At 35.1% G+C, this 24,017-nt stretch overlaps 1 protein-coding gene across 1 annotated transcript in view; it reads right to left on the bottom strand.

The window, feature by feature from the left end:
* Positions 1-24,017, bottom strand: part of CERKL (CERK like autophagy regulator) — a 190,246-nt gene that overhangs the window by 19,272 nt on the left and 146,957 nt on the right. The window contains exons 5-8 of the mRNA XM_021006410.2: positions 14,270-14,412; positions 1,616-1,690; positions 388-565; positions 206-271 (exon numbers count right to left, since the gene is read on the bottom strand). Of these exons, the coding sequence (XP_020862069.1) occupies positions 206-271; positions 388-565; positions 1,616-1,690; positions 14,270-14,412 (462 nt within the window). The remainder of the gene's footprint in view (positions 1-205; positions 272-387; positions 566-1,615; positions 1,691-14,269; positions 14,413-24,017) is intronic.

Below are 24,017 nucleotides of genomic sequence, written 5' to 3'. Positions count from 1 at the left end.
ATAGAGGTTCAAATATTGTGATACATCCTGAATGTATGACCTTAAGCAAGTCACTTAACTTTTAAAATAACCCAGGAAATTGAATCTTGCAGGGAGGTGTGACTCTGCAATGGCTGAAGAAATTTCCTTATTAGCAGTTCCTGATACCAACCACAGGTCTAGCCAAATAATACATACCCACATAAACACACACAGAGTTACATACCTACTGGCTTCCTGGAAGTCCTGAGAGGATTTTGCAGGTAAAAATGATATTTCACAGTCTTCAGGTCTAAGAGATAATAAGCTTTATTATAGATTGTGTGGTACTATGGGGATGTGAACACCTTTCCCATATATTGTACTATACTAAACACTGAACTCTAGAGAGCTAGGAAAAATGTTTACCTGAGGCTTGCCAGTGTCTTAATCATAGCAAAGTCTTTCCTTTGATTAGGTGGTATCCAACGATGTTTTTCTGCCGATGCCAACATCCTTCCACCAAAGCCAAACATAGCTGAGAATCCAAAGCGAAGAAACTTGCCAGTACTACTGAATGTGCAGACGTCTACTGGCTTCATATGCCCTGAAATATCAGCACAGTGAAATAACAAAGTAAAAGCAGTGAATTTCCAGAAGCAAATAATAAATCTGGAGTGCTATGTTTAATTAATTCAATGTAACAGCTATCTTGAGCTCCTCTGTACCATGATGAATGGTCTTTTCTTTTCCAGTTATATTTCCAATTAATAAAATCTCCATTGGGTTCTCCATCACAGTGCAAAGAGGCAGAGACTAAGGTAAAATACGTATCTCCTAATCCTGTGGTTCAATGATCATCATAATATTGGTAGTGAGGCTACAGAAGGCTAGAATGGCTTTATTTTATACTATATTTGGTTTTCACTTATCTGAGTTATGTTGCCTTTCAGTTTTATGGTAAGAGTTCAATGTAACCCCATTTGTCTGAGACTCTCTTTCCTTTCACTTCAAAAATAAATTCTGCTTGCACCCCAAGGTATTAGTGTGTGTGTGTATATATATATATATGCATATATATGTATATGTAAGAGTATACAAATACATCGCTCTCATCCTAAATAACTGTTAAAAACAATTCCATTCTTTTCATGGCTTTTAGCAAATATCATCCCCTTTATATCTACTTTCTAGAGGAAAAACTTGAAAAAATAGCCCTAAATTTGATGTTTAACAATTTATATTAGTTGACTTTTTTAAGAATCAAAAAAATCATTCTTGAGAGTCTTAGACATTGTGTTCAAGTCTCACAATTTTTGTTTTCGTAACTGAAGTATTGGGCAGCTAGGTGGTACAGTGGACAGTTGGGGGCCTGAAATCAGGAAGCTTCATTTTCCTGGGTTCAAATCTGGCCTCAGACTCTTACTAGCTCAGTGACTTTGAGCAAGTCACTTAACACTGTTTACCCTCTGTTTCCTCATCTGTAAAATGAGCTGGAGAAGGAAATGGCAAAGCACTCCAGTATCTTTATCAAGAAAACCTCAAATGGAGTCACAGAGTCAGACGTGACTGAAACAACTGAATAACAAAAACTTAAGTACTATTATTTATGTTACATAAAATAAAATATCCTTCTAAAATATGAAGCAATTCTTACCCATTATTATATGTAATGTTGCAGTCACTATGTGAACGATTCCATAAAGTGAATGTGCCAGTACATTAGTAGAACCTGCCAAATTGAGCAAAAGTTGACAATGAAAGAAAGAATTTAGAAAAAAAAATTAAAATTACATATTAATAGTAATATTTTTGGCCAGAAAAATGAGTATTTTCCTACTCCCTCACTCAGTACCCCTGACACACACACATTCACAAAGAAGCTTAGCAGAGGGCCACTTTCATCTACCAATGCACATTTGACAAACTCTCCTGTGAGTTAGTTATTACTTTTAAATAATAACTTCTATCACAAATAGTCTGGATATCTTTAACATAAACAACATTTAATCTCAAAAGACCTTATAAAAAGGCAGCTGAAGCATTGCTGGTATTAAAATCAATCAGAGGTCAAATCAGTCTTTAAGCAAATCATCTAAGTCACCAAAAACAGGTAAAACTGCTGTTTTAAAAACCAAAGCAAGACACTAGACCCTCCATTAGAAACACATTACATAACTTTAGAAAAAACCTGTTTATCAATTAACCTTTTCCCACCTCTTAAATTACATAGTATTTGTGTCTCTATTCAGCTACAGTTATATATGATCATTTGATTTTGGCCCTGAAATAAATAAATCAACAAATGAACATATTCACTTAACCATAAAAGGCAGAAACACTAAGCCTTTTTTCCACCATGGATAAAGCCTTTATCAACCTGCCTAGGACTAGAACCTCAGCTGACAGTAGGAGTGAGAAAATCAACAATTCCAAAGCTTTCCATTACAAGAAAGATTGGGTATGTGGACAATCTTGCTTATTGGGAAGTGGGGGAAAATCAAAAATTCCTAAACTTTGAAAAATTATTAAAAGAGGGTCCAAACCCCAAGCTTCTTACCTCAGAGGCACAGATTTGGATTAGCACCTCAGACACCTCAGAGAATAAAAAACCCCCATCATTTTTAGTCATTCATTACCACACCAAGAAGGGGAGAGCCACCAGTGCTTTCTGGGAAAGCTGATAAAAACCAGAATTCAACAGAATGTCCCAAACTTATCTTTCCCTGTTACTACTCCTTGTTCCTTTAACCCCATCTTCCTCAGGCCTACCCCTCTAGAATATTTGTCTTGCTCTGCCCTCCTGTTTCACTTTGTCTTTTGAATTTTTTTTCTATTATTATTATTTTTTTTTTTTGCAATTGGGGTTAAGTAACTTGCCCAGGGTCACACAGCTACTAAGTGTCATGTATTTGGTCTGGAGCCAGATTTAAACTCAGGTCCTCCCGACTTTGAGGCCAGTGCTCTATGCACTGTGCCACCTAGCTGCCCTGAATTTTTTTCTATCCTTAAAAGATTTTCCATTATACTATATATGCTTTTCTCTCATGCTCCTTGCATCTACTTGCACTGATGGAAATCTGGCTAACTGTAAAGGACACTACATCACTAGCCACTCTCTCCAGTACCAGCTGTGATTTCTCTCATGCTCCTTGACACACTAGACCTGAAAGAAGAGTAGATACATCACTTGATCCTCACCACCATTTCCATACCATCCTTCTACCACCACTCAACAACCTGTTTATTTTCCACATTCTCTTCATACATTTATATCAACCTACCCAGTCCCTGGTTGATGTAATCTAATGTTCCCCTAAGTTTTTCATACACACATTGATATCACCCTCAAACAGATTAGTTTCCAAGTTCATCAACCTCCTTAATTTCCATTATCTGTAAGTTTACTATCTCTTAGTTATACATGAAGATAGCTTTATGACTCAATGTAGCACTATCTTCTACCTACAAATGCCTTGTGATCAAATTTGTATCTGAGAGGAAGTGGGTAAAGTGTTTTGCTAGTAATTCACGCACTGAAGCTTTTGAGTCAATAATTATGGCTCTTATCTAGCAGTATTCACTACATTTATCCAGTTTTACTGAGAAGCCAGAGTTTTAGGAACTTTACTTAATGTAACTTTTCTATCATTCATTGACTTTATGATGCACAAAGTATTCTTGTTTCATCCAACATATATTCTTTGTTGTTTTTTTGCAACCTTATTAATGATCAGAAATCTTCTCCAAACTCAGAGATTCATCTCTCCTCTAATTTCTTTGCTTCTTAAATCTCTGCAGTAAAGTTTCTGAAAGATTTTGAGTTGTTTATTTTGTCCTTTGAATTTCTTTGACTTGTCTCATCACCTTAACCTTTTGACTTTCACTTTTAATTTTTGATTAAGGAAAACTAGAATTTTGAAGACGCTTTTATTTTCTGGATTCCCTTCTGCACCTTTCCTTTTTGTTGCTTTTAACTGGGTGAGATGGCACTCATACTGTCCTGCATTCACCAACTGGCTGTTGATGTTATCTTCTGATATCTTCCTGGGCTTCTTCAATAGATTCTTCAAGTTGCTTCAGTCAAGATGGTGCTTTTGGTTCTTGTCCATGGTATTCCTTAATTGTTCCATCTATCTTTCTATGTGTTTTACTATCACAAATGCTACAATATATAATAGAGTGGACTAGTCTTGAAATGTTCTTATACTTTCTGTCAAATATTGTGGAAGTACGCATTCACTCATAATAGCTATAACAAATGCCAAATTAAAAAAAATCTTTTAAAAGCAGTCTACTAGGTGGATTCATACCATCAAACCTCAAAAAATTCCAGTTGAAGTATGATTATCTCTTTTAAAAACATTTATTATCTCAGTATTGTTTTTGTCATTTCTGGACAGATTGAGTTCATCTAATCTAGGCTCAGGGATTTAGGTGTTTCTTACAATTGCCTTGTGCTAGTCAGTAATATGTTATGTGATTTAGAATAATACCATTGGGGGAAAATCACTATATGTCTCCCTGCCTATAACTGATAAAAAGATCTGTTTCCATTTTGATGATATAGCACATAACAAATATATTCCTATCTTCAGTTCATGTGATGAATACTTGCAATGGGCATGCTTTAGTGGCCAAGGTGACCTACACTAAAGTATTTCCATCATGACAGAATGGAAATTCAGATTTCTTCCAGGTTATTTTGCTTTTTGTAATATAAGAATTTCCCTATTGATGCAAAATTTTTAAATAAAATACTAGCAAGGAGATTAAAGCAATATATCACAAAGATACTTTTACCAAGTACAATTTATAACAGGAACTCAGGGTAATTGAATATTGGGAAAACTATCAGCATAATTGACTATATCAATGAAAAACAACCAAAATAATCACATGGAAGATAACACATGATTATCTCAATAGATACAGAAAAAGATTTTGACAAAATACTCATTCCTATTTTAAAGAAAGCACAAGAATAAATGGACCTTTTCTTAAGATGGTTGGTAGTATCTTTCTAAAATCATCAGCAAGCGTCATCTGTAATGAGGAGAAAGCCTTCCCAGTAAGATCAGGGGTGAAGCAAGGATGTTCATTATCACTTCTATTATTGAATATTGTATTAGAATGCTAAGACAAGAAAAGGAAATTGAAGGAACTAGAATAGGCAACAAGGAAACAAAACTATCACTCTTTGCAGAAGACATGAGGGTATACTTACAGAATTCTAGAGAATCAACTAAAAAATCAGTTGACACAATGAAAAATTTTAGCAAAGTTGCAAGATATAAAATAAACCCACATAAATCATTAGCATTTCTATAGACTACAAGAGATACAAAGAGAAATACCATTTAAATAACTGCAGACAATATAAAATAGCCGGAAGTCTACTTCCCAAGACAAACCCAAGAACTATATGAGCACAATTACAAACACTTTTCACACAAATAAAGACAGATCTAAGCAACTGGAGAAATTAAATTGCTTGTGGGTAGGCTGAGCCAATATAATAAATGACAATTTTACCTGAATTAATTTACTTATTCAGTGACATACCAATCAAACTACCAAAATTATTTTAGAGAGCTAGGAAAAATAATAACAAAATTCATCTGAAAGAACAAAAGGGAATATTAAGGGAATCAATGAAAAAAACATGAAGGAAGGAAGTCTAGCAGTACCAATTTTTAAACTGTGTTACAAAACTGTAATAATGAAAACAATCTGGTACTGGCTAAGAGTTAGAGAGGTGGATCAATGGGATAGATTAGGTACACAATACAATAACAATAGTTAATCACTATAGAAATCTAGTGTTTGATAAACCCAAAGACCCAAGCTTTTGGGACAAGAACTCATTATTTGATTAAAAAATTGCTGGGAAAACTGGAAAGCAATTTGGCAGAAACGAGGCATACACCAACATCTCACACTATATACCAAGATAAGTTCAAAATGGCTAGAAGATTTAGACATAAAGGGTAATAACCACAAGCAAATTAGAAGATCCTGGAAAAATTTACCTGTCAGATCTATGCATAAAGGAAAAATATGACCAAATAAGACACAGAGAAATCATAGGAAGCAAAATGAATAGTTTTCATTACATTAAATTTAAAAAGATTTTTATTTTTAACAAACAAAGTTAATACAGCCCAGATTAGAAGGAAAGCAGGAAACTGGGGGACAAATTTTAGAGCAAGTTTCTCTGATAAATCTCTCATTTCTTAAATACAGAAGGAACTGAGTCATACTTATAAGAATACAAGTTATTCCCCAACTGATAATCAAAGAATATGAACAGACAATTTTCAGAAGAAGTAATCAAAGCTATCAATAGTCATATGAAAAAAAATGCTCTAAATCACTACTGATTAGAAAAATGCAACTTAAAACAATTCTGAGGTACCACTTCACAACTACCAGATTGGCTAACACGACAGAAAAGGAAAATGATAAATGTTGGAGGAGATGCAGAAAAACTGAGATGTGAATGCTCTTGATGAGAGTTATGAACTGGTTCAACCATTCTGGAGACCAATTTGGAACTATTCCCAAACTATACCCTTTGACCCAGCAATATTACCACTAGCTCTATATCCCAAAAAGATCAAAGAAAAAGGAAAATGACCTATATGTTAAAAAAAAAAATTTATAGCAGTTCTTTATGTGGTGTCAAAGAACTAAAAATTATGGGGATGTCCATCAACTAGAAAAAGGCTGAACAAGTTGTGGGATATGATTATAATGCCATAACATTGTGCTATAAGAAATCACGAGCAAGATGATTTCAGAAAAACCTGTGAATACTTATATGAACTGGCAGAAAATGAAGTGAGTAGAACCAGGAGAATATTGTACGCAGTAACAGCAATGTTATATAATGATCAACTGTGAATGACTTAACTATTCTGACCAACATAGTGATCCAAGACAATTCCAAAGGACTTATGAAGAAAAATGGGAGAGAACTGATAAAGTCTAAGTGCAGATTGAAGTATAATTTTTTCACTTTCTTAGTTTTTCTTGATTTTTTTTTTTGCAAAATGGCTAATATGGAAATATGCATTGCATGACTTTACATATATAATTGGTATCATATTTCTTGCCTTCTCACTGCATAGGGGAGAATCAGGAAGGAAGAAGAGAATTTAGAGCTCTAAGATTTTTAAAAATAAATGTTAAAAATAAACAAATTTATTTTTTAAAAAGACAAAAAAAATGATATTATGTAGAAGGAAATATGTCAAGTGCCAAGAGACAAAGGGGAAAATAACACAAGGTTATGTCCTCATGCAATTCACCATCTAGTACAAGAATTCTTAACATAGGATCCATGAATTTAAAACATATATATATATATTGATAACTATTTTGATATAACTGATTTCCTTTGTTATCCCATATATTTTATTTTATACATCCAAAAACATTACTTTGAGAAGGGTTTATGTATTTCACCAGATTGCCAAAGTGCCATGACACTAAAGATTAAGAATCTCTGATCTATAGGAAAGAGAACAGATTATCATTTTTTGTGACATCTATATGTGTAAACATATGTATACACATTCATTTACTTAGAAGTAAATGTGTTGTTACTAGTCATAAAAGGTCACTATTTATACTAAATCAAGGAGAACCCTAGTCATTAGAGAGAGAGCCAAACTTCAAGTAGGTCCCATAACGTTTAATTTTGTATTTGTCATTTTCAAACATATTAGAGACTCCTTAAGAATAGAATTCATATATTTTAGTTCCTGTGTTGCTGTCCAGAACAATATTCTGCATTCAGTGGAGACTTAGTAAATGTTGTTGGCTGACAAATTACTAAAAAAAATAAATTAGCTTTATTTATAACAAACTTTATAAGAATCTATTTTCTAATAATTTTTATTAAGAATTATAAACATTTGGGGACAGATAGGTGGCGCAGTGGATAGAGCACCGGCCCTGGATTCAGGAGACCTGAGTTCAAATCCAGACTCAGACACATAACACTTACTAGCTGTATGACCCTAGGCAAGTCACTTAACCACATTGCCTAACCAAAAACAAAACAAAAACAAAAACAAACAAACAAAAAAGGAATTACAAACATTTGGAGACAAAGTATTTCTTACTAGTAAAAAAAAGAACTTTGAAAGGATCTTTGGTCAAAATGTTCAATATTTTTCCCTAGATAGCATGAAGCAAATAGTAAATTATTTTCCTACTGAAGAAATGTGTTCTTCCTTTATGCACAAAAACTTCAACTTGAAGAACCCATATGGACAAAGCTAATCTGTTACAACATAACATAAAATAGTGAAATCATCTATCCATGTTTATTATTTATACATTTATAACAAACAATTTCCATGAATTAAGAGAAAGTTTGATAATGGGCAGATTGGTAAGCAGAAGATACTTTGTCATTTAGCTACAGAAAGATTCTTTTTCTTTCCATCAATTTTTACCAAAAATGATTCAATTTGGAGGTTAAGGGGAGAAATACACCATGACAAAAGGGAATGATTCTTTATTAGTAAAACAGAACAGAATCCATACGACAAGGAAATGTCCTTTTTTTCCTTTTCACTCACTATGGAGCAAAATGACTAAAATTTGGGCATGGAAAGAAAGGACACTTGATAATTCACAATTTAGATAATAAAACTTTCAGAGTAACTACCTTTTCACTGAGCCTGTTTATAGTATGGAAAGGAATGCATCAAATTTTGTGTACTAAGCTTGAAAAGAATAATGTATGTAATTTAGAATGACTATTCTATAAAGAAAATATTGGCCCAAAATGTATTATTATTAGTAAATAATGGTCTGTATAAACCCTCTCTGAGGTACTAATGAATGGTACACTTTCACAATTAAAAAAAAAACCCTTCTATTTGATAAGGAAAAAAGGGATCCTGTTCAAAAGATTTTTAGAATGATTAATCAAGAAAAAGAAAGATAAAATGGAGTCAATCAGTTAATAAGCATTTATTAAGCACCTGTTATGTGGCAGCCAATTTGATAAGAACTAAAGATACAAAAAGAGGCGAAAGATAGTCCCTGGTGCAAACAAATATATACAAACATGCAATATACAGGATAAATTAGAATTAATTAACAGAGAAAGGGAACTACAATTAAGCGGGATTGGGAAAGCCTTCTTGTAGAAAGTGGGATTTCAGTTGGGACTTGAAAGAAGCATAGGAAGTTAGGAGGCAGAGATGAGGAAGGAGAAGATTCCAGGCCTGGGGCACAGTGAGAGAAAATGACTGGAGCCAAGAGATAAACTATATTGTTTGTGGAAGAGCAAGGAGGCCAAATATCACTGTATTTCAAAGTACAGGGTCAGTAGTAAAGTGTAAGAAGACTGGAAAGGTAGATGGGCGTAGGTCATGAAGGGCTTTAAACAACAAAGTGAAATTCCTGGAGGGGGAAGGGAGATACTTGAGGTGGAAGGGAGTTTATGGAGGGGGAAGGTCATATGGTACGGCCTGAGAATTAGGGAAATTAGTTTGGTGGCTGAATGGAGGATGAGCTGGGGAGATTTAAAGCAGGTAGATCCACTAGCAGGCTACTGCAATAGTCCAGGCATGAGGTGATGAGGACTTGCACCAGGATGTTAGCAGTATCAGAAGAGACTAGGGAGTATATTTGAGAGATGAGTCAATGGTGAAATCCATAGGCCTTAGCAACAGATTGGATATGGATGGCAGAGAGGGGATGGTGAGAGATATTGAAGAGTCAGGGATGACACCTAGGTTGTGAAGCTAAGGGACTGGGAAGATGGTGGTGTCCTTGACAGTAATAGGAAAGTTTGGAAGGGTGGAGGACTTGGGGGGGAGAATAATTAGTTTAGTTTGAGACATGTCATAGTTAAGATGTCTATGGAAATATGATTCAAAATGTCTGAAAGGCAACTAGAGATGTAAAACTAGAGATCAGGAGAGAGGTTAGGGCAGACTAGGTAGATTTGATATTCATAAGCAAAGATATGGCAATTAAATGCATGGGAGCTGATGAGATCCTCAAGTGAAACAGTACAGAGGGAGAAGAAAAGAGCCTTGTGCTACATCTATGGTTAGGGAACACAAGCTGGATGAGGATCCAGCAGAGATCCAGGAGCAATGTGAGAGGTAGGAGGAACACCAGGAGCTACTGTTGTCCAAACACCCAGCAAGAAGCGAGTATCAAGGAAGACGGGGCAATCCACAGAGTCAAAAGCTATAGAAAGGCAAGAAGAATGAGGACTGAGAAACTGAATTAGTGATTAAAAGATCATTGGTACCTGGAGAAAGGAAATTCAGTGGAATTATGAGGTTAGAAGCCAGATTTTAAGAGATTAAAAAGAGAATGAGAGGAGAAGTGGAGGCACCTATTGTAGATGACCTTCTCAAGTTGTTTAGCCACAAAGGACAAAAGAGATTTAGGACAATAGTATGGATGGAAGGATCAAGTAAGGGTTTTTTTGAGGATGATTAAGATGGGTATGTTTATAGGCAGCAAGAAAGGAACCAGCAGACCAGGGGGAGATTGAAGATAAGTGAAAGAATGGGAGTGACAGAGGGGTGAATCTTTTGGAGCAGATGAGATGGAATGGGATCATTTGTGCAGGTAGAGAGGTTTAATATGCAAGATGTCAAATACGAACATGAATATGTACTATATAGCATGTTAACTACAAATATCATAAAATTGCTTTAAAATCATTAGTTATAGGTTCCTATCCATGGCAAGTTTCTCCAACACAAGATAAACCAATTTCTCTACTTAATGATATTAAAACAAAGAAATGCTGGGATTCTAAAAACTACTTCATTCAACTTCAGTCAAGTGATCTGTCATTGGCATGCCACATAATAACTATAATGATAACACCAGGAAGAGTTTTAACATTAATACCATTAGTAATATGGGCTGGGAGAATGCCATTAATTGATATGAAACTGGAAAAATCTACTTCCAAAACATACAACATCTCAAAGTAAGATTTGCATCCTGATTTATTTTCATCTAGTTGAATTGTGGAAATAGGTAGGAAGATTTTTTCCCCAAAGGCTGACATTCTGAACAGAATCATACAATTACCAAATATTAGAGCTCAAAGAGACTGTTATCAAATGATCATCATCTTCACCATAACAACTTATAAGAACCTAGTATGTGATGATATTGCTGAGTCATTCAAATCAACAAAAAATGTAATAAGTATCTATTAAATATAAGACACTATACTGAGGCCCTAAGTTCAAACAAGCCATAGTCCTTACCTACTCCTCAAGTAATATCCAGTCCAAATGAAAACATAAAGCTGGCCTAATGAGGAAGAAATTGATTTGTGGGTGTTCTGTAACAGCATAGCTGTGAAAGCAGACAACTCGTGATTACTGAGGAGCTAATTATCTAGGAGTGGATTGCCTCTTGAATTATCCTTTGGCTTTCTGCTACCTGTCTTTTGACCATTCTCTGGCTTATTAGCACCCCCCACTTGGGAATGAATGGGAGAAATAAAGAGATGAAACAATCCATTATGTGTCCTGTTAGCAGATCTGGTAAAAGTTTTGGTGAAGGAGAGAATGAAACTATTAGCCAAAATGAAATTTTTTTATTTTCTATGGATTTCAATTATCCATGCTGTCCTCTCTTTCTATTACCACAGATAATCACAAGTTGACTATAAAAACATTCCTGTAGAAAGGCTATTAAAAAGCAATAATGTAATGCTGTAATGAACAATGGAGAATGAAACACACCATGACCAAGGCAACAAAGACTGCTTATTCCTTCCATGTTATAAGGGAATGCTCCTGTGAATTATGACAGAGCACGGATCCTTAGTTAGCCTTTAAAGGATACCTTTATAATTGTTCGTCGATTCTGTAGCAAACACTCCTGGGGCTAAGGACAACCATGATATGGAGGCCAAAAATCACTTTACTTAATAATTTCTTTTGTTCTAGTTGGCCTGTCCTCCAGTCCTTAAATATTGTCTTAAATCCATGAAGAAAGAAGGGAATTCCACAAAGACAATACTTAATGATATGAAAATAGGGACAATGAACTTAATATATTGAAATAAAGTAACATAGCCATCAGTATGCATAAACATATTTCCTTCCTTAACTTACTTACATATGTAAAAGAGAACTGTCATGAATGGAAATTTTTCATGTGGGATATGTTTCACAAAAATCTGTGTTTCACTGTTTTTGACAGACATAACAAAACCATGACTAACCATTTTATACAGCCATGCCGAGCTTTCAAGACGTTGACGTATGAAATGCTCAAGCGAATTCTATATATCAAATTTAACTTCTTGATTCCTCAAATACTACTTTATTCATAAACAGGTCTATTCATTGAAAGGCAGCACTGCCCAATACGCATAATAACAATGTAACACATTCTCAAAAGAAGCTATAAATGTTCTACTTCAAATTGAACATTTTAATTGGAATGAAAAGTTATTTTCCTGCCAACATTATCCTCTCTCCCTCCTTCTTCCCCCCATCCCAAAAATGTGCCAAAGCAGAAGAGTAAGGACAAAAGCATCAGAGTTCATGTAGAGAATGACTGATGAAGGTACCAAGCAGAAATTGTGATAAAAAAAAAAATTGTCCTTGGAAGTGCAAGCACTTCTGCAGAACAATTAACTTAATTAACCAGACAACATGAATATTCATAAGATTGTTAATGTCTCCCACATCCAAACAGATAAATGTGATGTAATGACTTCCTAGTCAAGCATATCTAAAATTCTCATGAAAACTGTACCTACACTTTGGTTCTTTGCCTGAAATATCATAGAAATTAACAGTCCCTTGGCAATATTTTATTCTTCCCAAATTAATTGGAAAGCATGAATTTATTTAAATGAACTCCTTAAGACTATGTTGTTTTGTAGCCATCAGTCTGGGGATCAACCCTTGTTTTACAACAACTGGATGGGTTTTTTATCTTTATGTCCCTCTAGTTTTTCTCCTCAACCTGAATCTCTCTGTATAGTTCCTTAGTACCAGTTCCCATAGCAACAAACACTATTGCTAATGGCCAGGATTACAAATACAGGCTTCCCCACATCTGATCCATTTGATTCTGACCATAATTCAGCAGCTTAGTCTGCTGGCTCAGTAGAGTAATTTACTAAACACTCTCCCTCTGGGTGTCTCTCTCCAGGAGGCAAATGACTTCAAAGGCAGACTGTCTCCTCATGCTCTGAAGCTTGCAAACTTCCTGCCTAGCACTTGTTATTGCTATTCTTTGCCTATCAAAGTAAGAAGTAGGACTTTAGTCCTCAAATAGATGTGTCTGGTAAATCATTTCCTATTCCCATTTGCTATAATCAGTTAGTTAGAACCTCTAACTGGTGCTCAGATGACATGCTGAAGCTTTTTAATGCTCCCTTCCCGATTATTTCAATGAAAATTCAGCATGTATGCATAGAGCGTGGGTTTAAAAGAAGATTTGTTTTAAAACCTGTAACATCCACAAAGCTTAATTATCATACGGTGGTTTCCTTTTTAAAAACTGAGCTATTAAAAAAAGAAAGAAAGAAAGAAACACTCTCATTTAACTTGTGCCTTGAGACTGCTGCCCACTTGGTAAAAATGCATCCTTTTGGGTGCACCCATCCTTCTTGTTTTTGATATATAACTGTTAACAAATTATCTCAGGAGTATAAATACTAATGAAGAGAAAGAGTGACCCAAGCACGTCCAATTTGCATGGAGTGAAATGTTGGAGAGGTTCCATCTCATAACACTACCATCGCATTCATAGCAACTAAAATGACCTGTGAAGGTCAAATTGCTGGCCTAACACTCATTTGCTTCTTTGTAGCAGAGGTTTCCTCTCACAGCATAATTTATCAGAGATGTTTTTGTAGGCATTGTAAAAGCTTCACAATGTTTCCTACCATTTTTCCTAAAAAGTATTAAGGTATTTTTGAATGGATTGCATTTTAAAGTCTCAAAATACCTATGGGCCAATAGTAAGGGATTGAAATGCTAATAAAATAAGTGGAATATTGATTTTGATACATTTTTCTATCATGTAGTAAATTAAAATTTTGAGATTTTTTTAAGGTTTTTAGAAAATTACCCCAGTATATGTATGTGTATGTACATGTGTAAAAATATTAGAGAACATGCCATTGCAAATTATTTTTAAGATGGAAAGTCAATATTCAATCAATCTCAACTCTTGGTTATTTATTTAAGAGGTAAGCTGGGCTGCCTAAATTGTATAGCATAACAGATTAATTTCAGACAGATACATAATTTAGTGAGTCTGCTGCCACTATGCTTACCTGCTGGTATTATCCCAAGAGGAAGTGGCGTTCTGACAGGTGTCAGGATGTAATTTGTGTCTATCCCAGCATCCATTTGGGCTCTAAGAAGTAAACCATGAGCCACTTCACTGGCAGATCCATCACCACCGACACAGATAACCCTATTAAAAAAGGAACAATTCAGGAGAACTAAATATATGGTGAATATTCATAAACTTCAGATTTCAAAATGTTCAGTAAATTTTTCCTTGTGCTAAATTTTTCCTATGTTCATGGATTTAGCATGTAAATGAATAGAGAATATAAAAGCACTGTATGTGTAAATTTCATTTCCTAAACAAAATAACTAGCTAGTCCTAAATAAATTAAGTATAACAAACTGGATAATATGCATGACAAATCTGAACATGTTAAAATCTCTGACCTACATGAGCATTGTTTTTTATTCTATCAATGGTCAAAAGCATATAATTCTCATTTTTCTCATGCTAATAAACTGTTATCAAAAATATATTCAAATAACACCCACCAAACCCATAAAACCCTGTTAATTTTTAACAAATTACTAAGAACTCAATAGTCAGTAACAAACATGTATAAACAAATAAGCTTGGGGTTAGAGTATTGCTAATTATCATTAGTATGTGAATGTAGTAATTGAAACCAAATGCTAGCTACCTCTCTTTGACATTAGTTTTATATGACGCTTTTTTAGTGCTCCTACCCTTTAACACAAGTTAAGAGGCTAATTTTTCAGATATATAATAAATTCCATTCAACACAGAACTATAATTACAAAAAAAGATGTAAAATAGATCTAATGATAATATTCACTGAAATATTTTTAAAATAGCATAGAAAATGTGGAATAAACTTAGATATCAATAAACTCTAAATATTTATTACATAAGAGATTCTATGAGTTTATTGACCTAAATTACATGTTATAAGGCTACAATGGACAATAAAACTATATAGGGAGTGACTAGTGCCTTGTCTATCCTGCCTCCTCATTCCTAACTTTTCCTTACCTATTCAGATTATGGTTTAGCTTTTTGTCACCAGGCTTCCCAGTAAATCACTGGCTATTGACTAGAAGTTCCAAGGGTTTGTATCTGTTTCTGCATGTGCACGCTTTCTTCAGTTCTGGGCTTTATACCCCAACCTCTTAGAGAATCCTCTGAAACCTCCTAGGGAATACTGGTGGATTTGTCCCTTCTTCCCTTATTGAGTTTTATGTATCCTCTTTTGGATCAGAGCCTTTGGTCTCTAACTCAGGACAGGACAGGAATTCTTTATTTATAGACTGTAATTTGAGCAATGAGATCTTATTGTGGGATCTTGGTAGTCAATATGTGAGTGGTCAGTGGCCCTCAGAAAGCAACCTTGTACTAATGGATTAACCAGAAATTTTGCAGTCTGTAATGAGGCTTAGCTCACAGACTCCCTTGAAGCATAGTGAATCTGAGATCCTTCCATATTCACATGACAATAACTTAGAGTAGGATAGAGTAACCAAATTCTCATAATCTGGCTCTAAGAATTCATGCCTCTCGGCCCATATGAACTGCATTCTTAGGTAGCAAAAGAACTAGTGGATTTGATGGCTGAACCACTACTGAATTAGGAAAGCTTGTGGAGAGCTAGATAGGTATTGGGCTGAAATGTTCTAATTGGCAAAAATGGTTAAAGAACAGGATATAGAAATGAGAGGTTAGAGAGTTTAACTTTAATTCCCAGGGAAATTCTAGAATAGATCATTAGCAATGAACATCCAGAAAAGGAAATGGTGAGGCAGTATGCCTTCACCATGAACAGGAAGTTTTGACAGAGCTCAAAAGAGTTTGCCTGAAAACACCATCTCGGTTATATGTAAATGATGCTGCAGCACCAGTGTCTAAGGCACTGACAAAGATCAAATATAAAAGGATTTTACTCCATCAATCAACAAACATTTATTAAGAACCTACTATATGCATTTACTGAGCACCTATAGTGCTATACACTATGCTAGACACTGAAGATACAAAGCCAAAAAAAAAAAATGAACCAGTCTTTGCATTCAAGAAACTTACAAACAGAACTTCTGAGACCATTCCAATCTACTTAAAATGGTCTTTGGGACAGGAGGTATGAGCCATTGAAAGCAGTATTTATCTTTGATATTAGTGTACTGATGATATATAGTATAATGAACTTGAATTCAAATGTTGCTTCTAACTTATAATTCAGAACTATGTGTGTGATTTCATGAAAAAAAAATACAGTTAGTGATATTACGTGCACTTTAACTCATGTACTAGAGTTGGTCTATACCTGCTGAGATACAGTTGTGGTTTCACGTCTAGATGGCCAAAATATCAGGGTGTTAGGGAGATCTGAGACCATATTCTGTCTCCTATATATTATGTGACTTTGAGCAAGTCATTTGACCTCAGTGCTCCCAGACAACTCTTTAAGATTATAAACTGCAAATCTTTTTGAAGAGAGGAATTTTCCACATGGGTATATCCAAACCACCCCCCTCTCCCCAAAAAAAGAGTTTTTTTTTAAATTTACCTTACTAACAACAGTGCTGTGGAATAAAAAGTTCATGAGCTAGGCCAACAAATGACTAGTCTTTAACATTTGCATTGTTCTTGCACAAGTGTAGGAAATATACTTATTTGTTCACTACTGAACATTGTATCACAGTGACAAATCACCAGCAAAGAAAGAATACATTCAAAAAAGAGTTTGCTTTAATCATCCAGATATTTGAATGCTATACGATAGTAGGAAACTTTAGCGCCAGCAGCCATTTACAAGTGGGTACTTTTTCCACTGTTTCCAGGGTAGGTAATTAAAATCCCTCCTGCTGTCGACATAACCCAAAGTGTTTTTGTCTAGAAATGCACTGCTGAGATATAATGTCTATTTCCTTTCTTTAAAGAGCAATAAGTCAGTTTTTAAAAACATTGGTATTTATATTTTCTTCTGAAAAAAGAAAATGTGATTACTCCTCACCATCTTCAGAGACCTAAGCTTTTCATTAATAAATTGTTGGGCTTCTGCTTTTAGTTAAAAAAAATACCAAGTGGAAATTGTGCTGACTTTAGGAGGTAGTACAGTTGTCATAGCTAATACACACAATTCAGGTGTATTTGTGAGATAATGTCTAGATTAGTCATACTGTCTGGTTAATATTGTACAGAATATGGGTGGAAAAAGCCTTAAGCAGATCGTTTCACTTCAGTACACTGTAAAGATTTGAAGTTTTTAAAAATCATTTTAAAATAGTAAATATTAGGTTTTTCCATATGCTAACTTGTAAATTACAATCATAAAAGAACATAGTATTATTATTTTTCTATTCTTTTTAAACTACTTCCTATTAATACTTCATAGATAGGAAGCTCCTAGGAGCACTAGCCATGAATCTGGAAATACTTGCTTGTCAGGGAAGGTTTCTATTACAAACTAATTGTCCTTAGTAGTAACATGTTTGTCACATTACTTTGGAAACATCATCCAATTGCTAAGTTGTTTTGATTTAAGTAATACACTTAGAAACATTAGAATGTAAGCCCCTTGAGAACAGAAATTGTTTTACTTTTCTATTTGTGTCTCCAGAGCTTTGTATATAGTGTTTAATAAATGCTGCATTTATTCATTCATATCCTATCATATGATACTGCCTTAAACACAGTTTACGGAGATAATTTACTTTCTCTTATCTAGTATGAAGTTGTTTGTTTAATGCCATTGGATGTCCAGGGTTTGGTGGATGGAGTGAGGGATTATGGACAATCTTGACTATGCAAATGGGCCAGCAGCCAATGCCATGATCCATCTGAGCAACTTTCATGGGGTTTTTGTTTGTTTGCTTGCTTGTTTTTGTTTTGCAAGGCAATCAGGGTTAAGTGACTTGCCCAGGGTCACACAACTAGTATGTGTCAAGTATCTGAGGCTACATTTGAACTCAGGTCCTCCTGACTCCAGGGCCAGTGCTCTATCAGCTGTGCCACCTACCTGTCTCTCATGCTTTTCTTTTAACAGTAGTAGACTGGTTAATTTGGCTAAGACCACCTTTCTTTTTGTGACTAAACAACAGTAAAACAATGAAAAATATATTCTGTGTCACTTGTCACAAAATTTTGAATCTCAAGTAGGTGCCTCAAGTTTCATCCAGTTGAAAATAATATCTCCTTCCTCTGTGCTATGACATGGAGGAACTTTTATATGCTATTCTAATAAACCACTGTCAGTGGATGAATGGCATTTAAGAGAAAGTGCATCAGTGTATTCCTGTAATTTTTTAAAATTTAAAAGCAATTTTGCTGAACATTCTGTGCTTCATGGCAGAAAGGACTGATGAAGAGTTTTAATCCAGGATTTGATTAAATGAATCTGCAATGTTTCATATATGTCTCTCCAAAGAATGTGGTGAGGCTATACAAACTTCCACCCTACACAGATCTTTCAAGGCCTAACTCAAATGCTTTCTCCTCCGTGAAGCCCTACATGGATCTTCTAGCTGAGATTGTTTCTTCTGCCTATAAGTTTTCATAGCACCTTACCCATATCTTTTTTATGTGTTTTACATTCTATCATCTATTCACTGTTTTTGAACATTTTATTTCATCTGATAGATGGAAAACTCTTTGAGAGAAGAGATAGCATATTTATAGAATTATAGAATTAAGGAATCTTAGTATTGGAAAGAACCTTAGAGGTCAAGTGCTCCAAACAGCAGATGAATAATAATCCTCTATATATTTATATTAGACCTTTTCTTGAAGACCTCTAGTGAAGAGAATGAGGTTATATTGAACTTGCAGACCCAAAAAGCTCTACCGTTTTTTCAAACAGCTGTCTAATCTACACCACTCCCATCCTGTGCTTGTGAACATGATTTTCTGAACTCAAGTTTAAGACTGCAGATTTATATTATTCAATTGTATCTTATTAGATTTGGTCTAAGATTCCTGATGGTGAGATCTTTTTGAATCCTGACTCTGTCTTGCACTGTGTCAGCTATACCTCCTAGCTTTATGATATCTTCAGATATAACTGACAATCATGGCACCTTATCCAAGTCACTGATAAAAATGTAAAACTGCACAGTGTTATCTAATAAAGGAACAGCACAGATTCTAGGGCATCCCACTAGAAATCTTTCAAACTGAAATTTTAAATTAATGACTACACTTTGGATTCGGTCATTCAATAGTTCCAAACCCATTTAACTTCAGTAATATTTATCCAATATGATGCCACCTGACCTACCAAATTATCATGAAAGACATGACCATATTTTAGGCAAAACATCAAAGTATCCACAGCATTAGTAATCTTGCGAAAAGGACATGAGGTTGGTCTGGCTTGACTTGTTTTTGGTGAAGCCACAGTGACTACTTGTGATCTCCACTTCCTTTCTAAATGTTTCTTTACCATTTAGTGAATGACATTCTAGAAATTTTGGCAGGAAATTAAAGATAAGCTTAATTCTCTACAGCTTGCCTTTTATGAAGATCAAGACATTTACCCTCCTCCTGTTCTATCCCACTCTCCTCTTCTCTATAACCCTCCTGCCATTTCTAACTGTAGCTTGGCAATAATATCCACCAGTTCTTTCAACACGTTGGGAATTGGTTCATCCTACACTCATCAAGGACAGCTAAAAGGTGTCTTATCATTTATTGATTTATCTTGGGTTTCAACTCTCTATTGGCGTTTCTACGTTTTTTCCCTCTAAGATCAAAGAGCATTTTCCTCAGCAAAGAAAACTGAAGCAAAGGAAGGGTTAAATAGCTCTGGCTTCTCTCCTTTGCCAATATTAATCACTCCATCCATTGGGATTGCAGTTCTGTCCCTTTCCTTGATCTTTTGTCTTTCTCCAACATAGCTTCAAACTACACTTCTTTTTGTTGTCATTAATTCTCCTTGCTAACCTCAGGTCATTCTGAGGTTTATTGTCACTATTATGTGACTGGCATAATTTTGTATTTGTCCTACATGTCCAGCCTTTGCTTCCATATTAGGATCACAGGATTATAGCATCATCGACTTACAGCTAGAATCATAGGGTTCGTAGGACATCTATTCCAACCCCCACTTTTCCAGGTGAAGAAACTGAGACCCAAGGAGGTTAAATAACTTCCCCAAGTTCACTTTAGGCAATATCAGGGACCTAATACAAACCCAGATTCTCTGAACACGGAGTCTCTGTTCTTTCCATTTGTACTGCACTGCCTCCCTGAGTCTTTTTTGTTTGTTTGTTTGGTGAGGGCAATTGGGGTTAAGTGACTTGCCCAGAGTCACACAGCCAGTGAGTGTTATGTGTCTAAGGCGGATTTGAACTCAAGCCCTCCTGACTCCAGGGCCAGTGCTCTACTCACTGTACCACCTAGCTTCCCCCTGAGTCTTTTAAAAATTTAAACTCATCAAATAGTTTCCTGTGGTTATTAATGAATGTTTGTACAGCACTTTAAGGTTTGCAATGTACTTTACATATGTTATCATATTTGATCTTCATAACTCTGTGAAGTAGGTGCTACTATTATTTCATTTCAGAGATGAGGAAATTGAAGCTCAGAAAGGTTAAATGACTGTGTCAAACTGCTGTTAAATGTCTGAGCCAGGATTCAAAATGAGGACTTCCTGTTTCTAAGTCCAATGCCCTGTCCATGATGCCACCTAGTTGCTCATGAAATTTGTGCTGCCATATCAGTATCTAGATATCTCTATGACTTTTTTCCCCCTTCCTCACTGAAATGTTTCTACGTGCCTTCAGAATTTCATTCTTGAGAGCTTTCAACTTTCCCTGGAATTTTGGTCCATTGGACCCTAGGTATCCTTTTTCTGAAGCTTCTGAAATCTGTTCTGTCCATCTATCATGAAAACACCAAGATAATCTTGCTTCTTCTCTGTCACAGACTCTAAGGTAAAATAGCATGGCCAAACTGGCTAAAAACTATAACTGCTATAATGAGTTTCATAATTCACATGGTGGCTGCTACGATTCCTCCGGTAGTGTATTAAGTAAATGTTAGTTATTTAGTAATTTTATAACTGCCCTCCTTCTTCTGAGAATATAAATGAACTGACATTACTTTGTAGAAAATGTACACAAGCATATACACATTATTAATTTCCTGCTGGCTTCATACGTTGATATGAATCACTGAACAAAAAGCCCTGAGTAAATATTAACCTGTTTACTATAACTACGGAATTTTAAGACTTGCTCAGGAAAGTTGAGTTAAATTAGGAATTTGAGTCATAAGTAGACCTAATGTCACAATGTCACCTTTGCTCTTTTTTTGGAGGGAGGGAGGGGACACGAGGTCTGCCACCTGTGCTAGAGATGAGCTCCTGGGCTATGTCAACATTTCACAGGGCCCATCTAAGGCCAGCAATAGACCCCAATGTCTATGAGAACAGTTCTAATGAATCAGTCATCCTCGTCCCTTTCCTCTTCTCCCCACTTTTCCTCCCTTCCCTCTAAAGAGTTTCAATGCTTTAAATGTGGAGCAGAGGTTATAGATATTACCTTACTTTCCTAACAATAGCTAATTATCTTCTTATTGTAGAGCTGATTGTCTGAGAGCCCCAGTGGAGACACACCATTATTTTTCCTAGAACAAGCAACTGTTTCCTTCTCAGAGGATACAACTTTGTCCTCTGTGAACAACCTCATATCTAGTACTTTGCAAGAAGTAGTTATTGATTTCCCCCCACCTTTTTCCTGGGTGTGACATGATTTCACCTTCCAAGCCAAGGATTTTATATACCTTTTCCAATCCTTTATTTTTGCACTAAAACTTGTCTTACAGATTTGGTTTTGTTTTGAAGTAACATTTAATTCTCTATGATGACTTGGAGAGATAGCCTAGCCACCTTACCTTCTTTTCCAGGAGAAAGACCAGTCTGTAATTTAAGAGTAGATAACAATTGCTTGGCCATGGCATAAAAGCAAACTGCTCGATCCATGACAGTCCCAGCAAAACCCTCACTACTTTCCATGCTTTCTGTTACTAAGCAGTATTAGCTCTTTTGGCTAACTTTCCTGGAGAATTCTCCTCACCTAGTTTGCACCTCCCTGTCACCTGCTAACCCTGGCAGCTGTGCCCAACTTCCTTTCCTCTGTCTTAGCAATGTTATTCTCAGGTTTTACTCTAATTTTTCTTCTTAATTGGTCTCCCGCTCTTCCTTCTCTTTGGTTCTTATGCCCAAGTCCTTTATTCTTCCCAACAACCCCAACCAGATGTTAGATACTATTCATTACAACTTAGGTGTCTCCCGAGACAAAGTCCTGGGACTTTCTCTTTCTGTACCTTCTTTCTTGGAAAGTTCATCAGCACCCCTGGGTTCAAGGACCCTTTTTGGGCAGATGTCTGTCTGTACAGCTAGTCCTAATCTCACTTCTGAACCCATCTTGCATTATTAACCGCCTGCTGAGTATCTTCACCTGATTTCCTATAGGTATCTTAAAGTCCACACACATAAAGCCATAACATGATCTCCTTGAGAGCAGGGGCTTTTTCATTTTTTTTTTCATTTTTTGTCTTTGCATAATCAACTCTTTGCATAGTGCCTGACAAATAATGGGCATTTAATAAATGCTTAATGACTGATTTGTTAATCATGTTTCGCTTAAATCCTATCCCTCCTCTAAACTTCTCTAGTTCTGTAGAGGATACCACTGTGCTTCCAGTTATCAATACAAAGCTTTTCCAGATCTCCTCCAGAGCTATGGGTTTAGAGTCAGGAAGACCAGAGTTCAAATATGGCCAGATATTTAGCAACTATGTAACCTGAGCAAGTCACTTAACTCCAGTCTGTCTCATTTCCCTCATTTGTAAAATGGGGATAATAATAGCAAGTAACTCTTAAGGCTGCTGTGAGGCTCAAACAAGATATTTGTAAAGCACCTTTTAAAACTTTAAATGCTATATAAATACTAGCTATTATTATAATTATTTCTTTAAAATAACTTTGAATTGCTTTATGTTTTTATATGCATGTATACATATATATGTCTCATATAGATGTGTATGTATGTATATATATATATATGTGTGTATATGTGTGTATGTGTATAAAATACAGACCTTTTGACAAAGGAATATGCAAGAAAATTTTCTGCTCTCTTCTTGCTTTGATTACCAGTCACAAAGAAACAGGCACTGAAGAACTACAAGGCAAAATAATCTATGAAATATCTATCAACTTACAAAAGTTAAAATTCGTGCAAAAAAGAAAGGAAGACTGTAGTCAAAATGCATATAACTTCTATATTTTAAAGAAACACACTGATACTAAATGCATAAATGTCTCTCTATGCAATCCATTAAAAACAGTGTACTGAGTTCGGGTCAAATGAAACTTAATGACATCATATTCTTAAAAGTTATTTGAGAATATTTGTTATTTTATCCAAATATTCTTTTCCATCAATTTTTTCTAATACTCATTCTGTCATAAATGATGTTTTTGAAGTACTTTATTTTTTGATTCATTGAAGTAACAGATACCAATAAGTAATCAATATATAGCCCATAAATGCACCACATGTTTTTTATATGTTGTTTTAATCTATTCATTTACTTTTGGTTTCACTCTTCATCTGTTAAGATTCTCCTTAAGATTTTTACTTTCCTCTATTACTAATTATTATTTCTAATTCCTTGGAAGCACAATAAAATATTATTTTCCATTATTTTTTTCACATAAATCAATTCAAAATAGAACAGTTTAAAAATGACATTACATTAAGTTAATT

Source organism: Phascolarctos cinereus, unplaced genomic scaffold (assembly GCF_003287225.1).
Source record: "Phascolarctos cinereus isolate Bilbo 61053 unplaced genomic scaffold, phaCin_HiC Scaffold_726;HRSCAF=1367, whole genome shotgun sequence".
Classification (NCBI taxonomy): Eukaryota; Metazoa; Chordata; class Mammalia; order Diprotodontia; family Phascolarctidae; genus Phascolarctos; species Phascolarctos cinereus.
This window is presented reverse-complemented; position numbering and strand designations above follow the sequence as displayed.